General features: G+C 37.0%; 1 protein-coding gene across 4 annotated transcripts; it reads left to right on the top strand.

Annotated features, from left to right (window-relative positions):
• The first annotated feature begins 50 nt into the window (after nt 1-50).
• On the top strand, nt 51-9188 carry mier1a (mesoderm induction early response 1a, transcriptional regulator). 4 transcript variants are annotated; one of them, XM_065272657.1, is made up of 13 exons: nt 51-102; nt 555-588; nt 751-902; nt 1020-1148; nt 1228-1357; nt 1993-2051; nt 2133-2205; nt 2295-2446; nt 2536-2617; nt 2824-2918; nt 7239-7366; nt 7496-7626; nt 8047-9188. In XM_065272657.1, exons 1-13 carry the CDS (start codon nt 94-96, stop codon nt 8310-8312), a joined length of 1440 nt encoding a protein of 479 aa, XP_065128729.1. In that variant the 5' UTR covers nt 51-93; the 3' UTR covers nt 8313-9188. The 4 variants fall into 4 exon arrangements, with proteins under 4 accessions (XP_065128729.1, XP_065128732.1, XP_065128728.1 ...); XM_065272660.1 differs by having other exon boundaries at nt 78-102; nt 748-902; nt 7320-7366; XM_065272656.1 differs by having other exon boundaries at nt 78-102; nt 748-902.
• The last annotated feature ends 701 nt before the right edge of the window (nt 9189-9889 follow it).

Below are 9889 nucleotides of genomic sequence, written 5' to 3'. Positions count from 1 at the left end.
GTCGTCATGGGACTTTTATTTTGTAGTGGTTTATTTTGTAGTCACAGCAAAATAAAACACATCATCGCTAGCTTCACTGTATCTACAGCAACTATGGCGGAGGTGAGAGAAACACAACAAATTAAGAATATTAAAAATCGCAGCAATATTTTATTAATTTAACTTCCGTTATTGTTTTTAAATGTTTACACTGTAACGTGATTTTTTTTAACGTTCAGCCATGAATAATTAGTAAACAGGTTAGCGCGCCCAATTTGAATGTTTTAGCAGCTAGCTGCTAACTTGTTGCCTGAGCGCCAAACTCACCTCCACTTTAACGTTACTCATTTTATTCAGAAACACTAATATTGCTTCATGAATTATTAAATACTCTCCCCAGTTACTTCGAGTTACATTCTGTTAAAAAATATACTGGTTATCATATTTACCTATCGTTGTATACTAGTCACTAAGTCTTATGTCATAATATCAGCTTTTTATTATTGTCTTATTTTTTGTTCTTCAAGCGTAACATATTCAATTTTGATGCTAATAATATTTATTTATTATTTCAGCCTCCCTTAAGTAACGTTAGTCCAGGCATAGAAGGTAAATATGTTATTTTTCATTTATTAGTTTTATTTGCAGCTGTCAAATTGATTTACGTTGCTTCTTGTTCCCTAAACTGTAGCCTATATTGCCTTCTTTATTTACTCTTTAATATATATTTTTTTATTATACTGTATTATTTATCATGACTGTTTTAAGTAGGAGAGGGTCCAAAGGGCCAGGATGAGGACAAGGACTTTGATCCTACAGCAGATATGCTCGTACATGACTTTGATGATGAGCGGACCGTGGAGGAAGAAGAAAAGCTGGAGGGAGAGACTAACTTTAGTGCTGAAATTGATGATCTCACTCGGGTAAGGTCCACCTGTTATTTGTTTATATAATTTTTGTATAACACACGGTATGGTGACAAAAAATTATCTTGAGCAGTCCGGATGAATTGTTAACTAGAACTCTGCATGGTTTTGTAGGAGGGTGAGATGCCCATTCACGAGCTTCTCAAATTGTATGGCTACAGTGCTGGTGGTTCTCCTGAGGAAGAGGATGGAGATGTTCAAGAAGAGGTTTCTTCAGAGAATACCTCCAGCAGTAAACTTAAAGTAATGATCTATCTAAAAAAAAGTACTTTCATTTCTATTGATTCATGTTTTTATTTAACATTGTAAATGTTGATGTCAGGAGGAGGAGAAGCAAGACCTTTCTGATCAAGATGAGGACACTCGGTCATCCAGTGATGAACCTCCATCCTGCAGTGTTTCACACAGTACAGCTCAACTCATCTGCTCTCAGCCATCTATCTATTTAGAAGGTAGATTGTGTTTTCAATTCATTGCAACATCATAACAACACATTATTTCATAGAACAGGAAGATGATCGCTTGAAGAAATACAGTAGTTCGCAAAAAAATGTCAATTCTCTCATAATTTACACGCCATCATACCATTCAAGATTTTTATGGCTTTCTTCAATAAACAAACACAAACAAATATTACATTAAAATGCTGTCATGTTATCTCCTTATATATCATCTTATATTTTTGTCTGCAAAAATTGCGCATCCATCAAGTACTCCCAAACAGTTCTAGTGGGTGATGCACTGAAGTGAGACTAAATATTGAGGCACAGCAATGAACATCTTGGGCTTTTTAGTGAATTTGAAATGTAAACAAACTAAACATGATATGTTTAAATATGGCAGAATGTCACTAGTCCCTTTCACAAATACAGACTTAGGGGCACCAAAGGCGCTTTAAACGCTTGGAAACGCAAGGCGCGTCGCACTGCCTTTTTTTTTTTAACCGCAAGGCGTTTGGCGCACATAAACAGCGTGCAAACGCTCCCTGCCCATAGAATATCATTCAAAAAAGGCACCTGCAACTGCCATAAACGCGTTTGGTGTGATTGGCCCCCAAGGCATTACAAACATACCTTGTTTTTCTTAGGAAATGCCGAGGATGAGTCTGAAGATGAAGAATATATTCCATCTGAGGACTGGAAGAAGGTAACATTCATTGAAAGATTTGACTCTGATGTGATGTTTAGATATGCAGATGCTTCCAATTTTCTCTGCTGTCATTTACAGGAAATCATGGTTGGTTCAATGTATCAAGCAGAAACTCCTGTGGGCCTGTGTAAATATAGGGAAAATGAAAAAGGTACCAGCAAGTACCTGTATTAAGCTTTTTTTTAGCTTTCTGTCTTAATATGTCTTAAGCATTTCTTTCTTTGTGTCCTTTCACTGTAGTGTATGAAGATGAGGATCAGCTTTTGTGGAAACCCGAGTTACTTCCAGAGGAACAAGTAGTGGAGTTTTTAACCGAGGCCTGTAAACGCACCGGAGAAGAGACTGGTGTCACTGCCATTCCTGAAGGATCTCATGTGAAAGACAATGAACAGGCAGGTTATAACAGAGGCATACTCTTTGACATCATACTTCTCAGTATGCCATTTTTAAAAATATTGTAATTTCTTTATTCGTATTTCAGGCTCTGTATGAGTTGGTTAAGTGCGACTTTAATGCAGACGAAGCTTTAAGAAGACTGAAGTTTAATGTGAAGGCTGCCAAAGGTGAGTTTGTGTAGCCTACATGTATAAAAATGTGGCAGCTCCATAAGCAAAAGTTCCAACTGGCATGTTCTCCTCATATCCCTTGACATCGAGTATTGTTTTTCAGAAAGTTATTTTTGGGCTCAAGTGCAGAAGCCTGTGATAATGGAGCTCTCAGCATGCCAGTCAAGATTCTGAATGTGTTAACTAAAATCTCTCCTTCTCAGAGGAGATGTCAGTTTGGACGGAAGAAGAGTGTCGAGGTTTTGAGCAAGGACTCAAAGCGTATGGGAAAGATTTCAGCTCAATACAAGCAAATAAGGTTAGTGCTCACCTTGTTCTAAAACAAACATAGATGAAATACAAATGCCGGTAGGGGTGCGTGGGGCACAAACTAACGCTGGGTTAATTGAATCAGTGCTGGGCAAGCTACTTGGAAAATGTAGTGAGCTAAGCTACCAGTTACTTCACATTAAATGAAGCTTCACTACACTGAAGCTACCCCCCTGGGAAATGTAGCAAGCTAAGCTACATCAATAGTAGCTTGCTATATCCAAGCTACTTTTTTATTTTTAACCAGTTTTATTATGTAATTATTTATTCAGTTTCCATTTATCATTTTGGTAATTATAGGCAATACAAGCATAATGTAGGCCTATGTACTTCACATTTTGGGGCTGTTTGCTGGACTTATCCTACTCCCAAAATAAAATGCATGTTTGAGCTGCCTTTATTCAAAAACACCTGGCCCTGACATATCTAAACACAAGGGTCTCCAACGTGGGCCCGCAGGCAGCTGGTAGCCTGCACAGAGTCTGTGAGGTGCCCGCAAAGCACATTCTATTAATAGTTTCAATTGTAATATTTATTACATGTTTTTATATTAGCTTGGCGACATAACCCAGTCAGAGGTAGAGCACGAGTCTTCACAGAATGCGAGTGGTAATGTTTTGTATGAATGAAGGAAGGCTGCACAACTCGAAAATACGGAACAAACGACATCCTGTGTCGATTCAAATGACGCGCTTATTCTCAAATTCAGGACGACTTCAGAAATGTTTGGAAAATTGTAGCTTGTGTGGAAGCTACCTCACTACTTGGTCAAAAAAAGAGCTTAGCTACTGAAAAGCTATTTGATTAAGGGCGCACTCACACTATCCAAACCAAACCGCGCTCGGGCGCGTTTGACCCCCAAAGGCTGGTTTGTTTGACTAGTGTGATCGCTCTGTTCCGCGCCCGAGCGCGGATTGGTTATTCGCGCCGCGGCCCGGGTTGCAGAGGTGGGCCGGAGCGCGGTTCACTTGGGCTCATGCGCGGAAGGCTGTGGTGTGAGCGCAATCGCGCCTGAGCGCGATTCAAAAGGTGAAGACGTCAGTTGCGCGACCACTCACCTTCATCTGCCTCCGTAAAAACCTTTTGATGCGCGCCGCGGGGTTACGTGAATGTCCGAGCTGCGCACGTGACAGATGAACTAAGCAATATGATGACATGTGAGAGGGCTGTCTGTAATCGCGCACCAAACGACTCTGAATAAAAAACACAGACTTATCGTTACGGTGCGTTCCAGTGTTAAGAGAGAGCCTTACTTCCTGCCTTTTTCAAAACAATCGCATCTTAATGACGAAAGCGCGCCCGGACTCGGATCGATACAAGTACAGTGTGAGTGCGTGCATCTGGGGGAGTAGGGAGGGGTGACAATCGCGCTGGGGCTTGGTTTGGTTTGGTTAGGATAATGTGAGTGCGCCCTTAGAAAGCAGCTAAGCTACCGCCAATCTACTGAAAAATGTAGTTAAACTACTAGCTTCGCTACTTGTGGTGAAGCTACTGCCCAGCACTGGTTAATTGTAACACGGACCGTTTACATTGTTACACAGGGTTGAGCTATTTGTTTTTCCGGTCATTTTTTTACGCTGCCAAAAGACACCCTTGCGCAAATTTATGGAAGGGTATAATGTTTTTCCATAGAGTTATTGATTAACTCTTTCCCCGCCAGCGTTTAAAAAAAAGTTGCCAGCCAGCGCCAGCATTTTTTATGATTTTCACAAAAGTTTAATGTCTTCCAGAAAATGTTCTTCTTTAAATATATAAACATACAATATATCAAATGAAAGAACAAACCCTCTTTAAAAAAAAACTTGCATCCTACCTGCATTAGTTCTCTTTTTGTCACCTCTCAAATATGGGTAGGTTTCTTCAAAAACACCAAATTTTGAGCAAAAAGCTGAGAAAATTGTACATTTTTTGTGAAGGACTTTTGATAGAGATCAGATGCAGAGCGATCTTTAAAACATACACAGAGTTCTCTCTCTTTCACATGATGCGTTACTTCCGGGTTGTATAAGTTGCGGAATACCTGGTGGATAATAGCGGTATTGCGGAAAGCCGTAAATTCTCGTTATTGGCAGGGAAGCGTTTTCTCTTAATTCACAAGATAACTCGTCAATGGTGCGGAAAGAGTTAAAGAGTGTTTTGTTGGCATGTAAGTACATTTTTAATCATACAGTTTTTTGGTTTCTGAGTTGGGTGTGTAAGATACCAAAACAATGTTATGTCATCTTAATTAGTTTCTTGTTGACTAAAACACAGCATCATTATGAAATATGTCTGCAGCCTTTAGCAACTTTTTTTGGTGGGCATGAAAATATTTTCACCCAGCGGGGTTAATTGTAACGCTGTGTTACAACTAACCCCTCAGCACTTATGATATGAAAACTGCTAACGTTAGCGTAATTCTTGCCGTTGTTTTAAATCTAATGGGAATCTAATGATTGCTGGCTGCCAACAAAATAAATGTGCCTGTCTTATCAAAAATTGTGTGTCAAAATGTATTTTTGTTCATATCTTTAATATTGATTGAATAAGGTCACGTCAAATGAATGGCTAAAATCAGACTTTGTTTTTAAGTATCTCAGAATTTGATTTTGAGACTAGTATGGTTTTTACAGATTGGGTCACATATAAAACATTTTTTTGTCATAATTATGCTGCTTTTTTCACACATTTAGATATTTGTATCCATTTATAATTGAACTATTGTTAGAAAAGGGCTGTATGAATGAATACAGTGTGGATACTTGTCTATTATAGACCAATTTCGTGTTTGCAAACAGAGATGGCGTTTTTTGTGGGCGGAGCCAAACTGGTTGCAGAAAGTGACTGCTCCGCAGTAGGGTTGTGAAGTGTTTTAGCATTAAACCGTGATTTTTATGGATCCGGTGTTCTGTCGAAGTCTGATTCCCCTATGTTTCCCTTTAGTGCAATGTTTCTTATAGCGTTTTAATCACGTCACGTTTATTTTTTAGATAGATAAAAAGTTTAAATGGCTTGGCTACTGATATGCATGTAATGTATATGTATTGTTCTTTTTTGCTAAATCAATTATTTTTACAGTCTGAATCGCTAAAGTACATATAAAAGCAATACTATCATGTATTATATATAATAGCGTTTATTAAATATTTCATAATTTTCCTGTTTTCTATTATCTCTTCCATATATTTATCTTACGTGTTTGTTCTAAAACTATTATAAAAGTATTATGTTTAAACATACATTAAAATGTTTATATATTAATAACACTTTACATCATGTGTGTGTGTGTGCTATATTTATATATTTATTAAGTATGTAAACATAATAATTTTAGAACAAACAGGAAGAAGACATAAGCTAAGATATAAGGAAATAAAAAGAAATAATAGAAAACGAAAAAAATTATGAAATATAAAAAAAATTGTGATATTATTGCTTTTTCAGTATAATTTTTTTTTTATTCTGAATAAATTTTAATTTTAACGTGATAAAAACGCTATAAGAAACACATGGAGGGAACAGACTTCGACAGAACACCGGACATCTTCTCTACTTATTTTCTATTCTAATTATTAAAAGATTTCCAGATGATTTCCTCGCTCCATTCTGTCCGTTTAAGGGCTTATTGTAATCATAAACACCTACGTTTATCTTCAAATGATGTCTTCGACGATGGTATTCTATAAAAATGAAAGCCATATTTTTTGGCATTCTTATTCTGACACTTAACAGCACAACAGGACATTTTCTAGTGAGTTATCTTGCTCTTTTCACTCGTGTCTAATTCATTTCCACCGTTTTTCTGCAACCGCATTGCGCGCGCAGCTTGAGGTGACGTAACTGTGACGTCTACTCTAAATTGGTCTATAGACAGATATATAAATAATATCCACTTCAAGCATATAGACAAAATTGTACTGAAATATTTGCCTGAAAACTTAATTTTAAGCAAGTGTTACAACTAACCCCCTAACTGTTACAATTAACCCCACCTATGGGGTAAGTTGTAACGTTTTCACTTCTGTCATGTTTGGTGTAATTGTCCAAGAATGGTTAGTAGTACTAGAAACAAACTTCAAATGGTCATTCATAGCAGAGATGTGTGTTGCTTGTGTAAAAATAGAATTAATCAAACTCAAAGTTTTTTTTTTATTGATTGAGCCAAAACCGAAAAGCGTTAGGTTGTGCCCCGCTCTCCCCTATACAGTTTTAGTGTTTGAATATTAAATGAATTAACTAATTCAGAGTGATCACTCAGTCAGCTTTAATGTTATTCTCTATAAATTCAATTAGGTAATTATTGTTACTTAAATTTACTAAATTTTTCCAGGTGAGAACTAGATCTGTAGGGGAATGTGTGGCCTTTTATTACATGTGGAAGAAATCTGAGCGTTATGATTTCTTTGCACAGCAAACCAAGCTTGGGAAAAGAAAATACATCCTTCGACCAGGAGTCTCGTAAGTCATAAAATACCCTGTGGCACATTAAAGGTTATCAGTCAGAACCTTTTAATTAAACTCTGTGTGTATGTAGATTCCCATAAAGTTTGAGCTCACATCCTGCCTCGTGTTTGTTTGGTATTATAGGGATTATATGGAGCGTCTTCTGGATGAGAGGGAGAGCTCGGAGTCCAGTGGATCTGCATCTCCTCCTCCCTCCACCTCGAATAACAGCAAACACACGTCAGGGACAGACAGCGGCACAAACACTCACAACGGTCGGCCACATCAGTTTTCATATTTACAGATTTCTTTATGAAACAGTAAGACAATTAAGATTTCGAATTACATCTGGTATGTTGATGCAAAGTGATACATAAATCACCCTCGAGCGGTTTATTGATGTGTAGATATTTTCAAAATTGGCTTGAAAATTTGTTTAGAGGTCTTTACATAAGGGGCATCTTTTTGTTTAAAAACAGAATGAACAAATGCAGTTAAACTTGACCAACAATTTTAATTTGACATTCGGCACATCTCTTAGCATGTGAATAGTTAAAGGCTGGGGTTTAAAGATTTATTTATTGTGATTATTAAATGTGGATGGTGGTGTATGACATGTTGTGTAATGTTAATAGATACAATGTGGGACCCTTTGAGTTAACACTGTTTAAATAGCCTATCTGCTGCTTTTACAGGCATAGGGAGGCATTGCACGGAGGAGGCGCTTGCCTTTGATAAAGATGATACATCTCAGACGAACGGCTCAATCACGTGTCCAGATATTTCCACAGCAAACAAGCCTCCGCATCCTGACCCTGACGCCAGCAGCCCGAACGCAGAGGTCACGGACATCACAGTAAAACAGAAAGAAGAGGAACCCTTGGAAAGACCTCTGAAAAGAATTAGGACTGAGACAGAACCCAACAGTGAAGGGGCTGTCGCCCACAGTGAAACCATTTGACTCAAAAGCAAATGGCCAGAGAAAAGGCTGAAAGGTCAAACCCACTGGCATAAAACCTCTGGGTTTGATTCAGGGTGGTGTACCCTGTTTAAGCATGAAGGTAGCTGAGAGATTTTTCTGAATTTCAGGGATGCTAATGAAAGCACATGTATGTATGTATGTATGTATGTACTGCCACTAAGGTCGGTTCGTGTCCCACTCATGTTTATGGAAGGTTGAGAGTCACGTTAGACCGTCATTTCACCACTGTCAACTTTGTAGCACTATTTATTATAGGTTAAGGCGATCATGTTATTAGATGGTTTTGAAAGGACAACTGACTGTATTTTGTGAAACTTTGAAATCATAAGGTGTGCACGATATTTTTCAAGCTGTAAGTGCACACTGCGGAAAACCAGCTTGATCTGAAGTACACTGTAAATATCCAAAATGTAAATTATTACGAAATACAACATTTTTGTATTTGGGACATTTTTTAAGTATTTTAGGCCATGATTATTGTAAAAAAAGGTTATTTTTTTCCTGAACACTTTATAGCATTCCATTCCTTAATTTTTGAATTTCCTGTATGACCAAAGTTGAATGGTTCGTAAGTCATTTAACACTTGCTGAAAAGCTTTTTCAGATTTCCTCTTTATATGAAATATTGTCATATTTTTGTATTTGATAGCTATTTATTTTTTTAAAACCAAATTTTGGTGATGCATGAGGCCAGAATACAGAGTATATTTGTACAGACTGGAGTGAGGAGAATTAAATGGTGAATGGTGCTATTTATTGTTTTTTTCCTCTCGCTGTAAGGATGTCATCTTATTCTTAAGATAGTGTATTTAAGTTTGTATAGAACCTTAATCAATTAAAAGGATTCTACAGTTATTTTAATTTGTTGTTATCTGTGTGCTTTGGCTCAGGACTATTTCAAATGTTAAGTAAACATTAATGGAAATTAATTAAACCCAAACCCCAGTATCATCTTTAATCTTTTGGACTACTTGAATTTATGTTTAAACATTTCAGTATTTTAAATAGCAGTTTTCTTCAAGGTCTTACTGCAACCAATGATTGACTTTCATTTAGAGCAGGGGTTCTCAATGTGGGGTCCTAGTGGTCCTTAATGCTTAGCCAGGGGGTCCGTGAAATAACTTGAAGGGGTGTTCATAAGACTGACATGACACCTTCATAATCATGACGTGTCATGATCATTGATATTTTATGCACATTTATAATGTGTCATTTGTTCAGATATTTAATTTTTTAATGCAAAGATGACATTGATTTGATATGTCTTCGTTATGACAACTTGACATTAACCAATACAACCTGTAGTGACAACTTTACATTACCAAGACAACATAACTGATTACTTTTTAACAATGATACAAATTGAATTTGTCATTTAAATGTCATTAAGTATTAATACTCAAATGGTTTTATAACAGCGTCATGAAAATTCTTCAGGTTTTTTTACGTTTCATCCAGGTGTTAGAGAAATAAAATGCATCAAATATAACAATAATAATAAAAATTGATAAAATTGCATTTGGAGACCGATTCACCTAAAAAGAAGTACAATAATG

Source organism: Paramisgurnus dabryanus, chromosome 7 (assembly GCF_030506205.2).
Source record: "Paramisgurnus dabryanus chromosome 7, PD_genome_1.1, whole genome shotgun sequence".
NCBI classification, from domain to species: Eukaryota; Metazoa; Chordata; class Actinopteri; order Cypriniformes; family Cobitidae; genus Paramisgurnus; species Paramisgurnus dabryanus.
The sequence above is the reverse complement of the archived record's forward strand: the minus strand, read 5'-3'. Positions and strand labels throughout refer to the sequence as shown.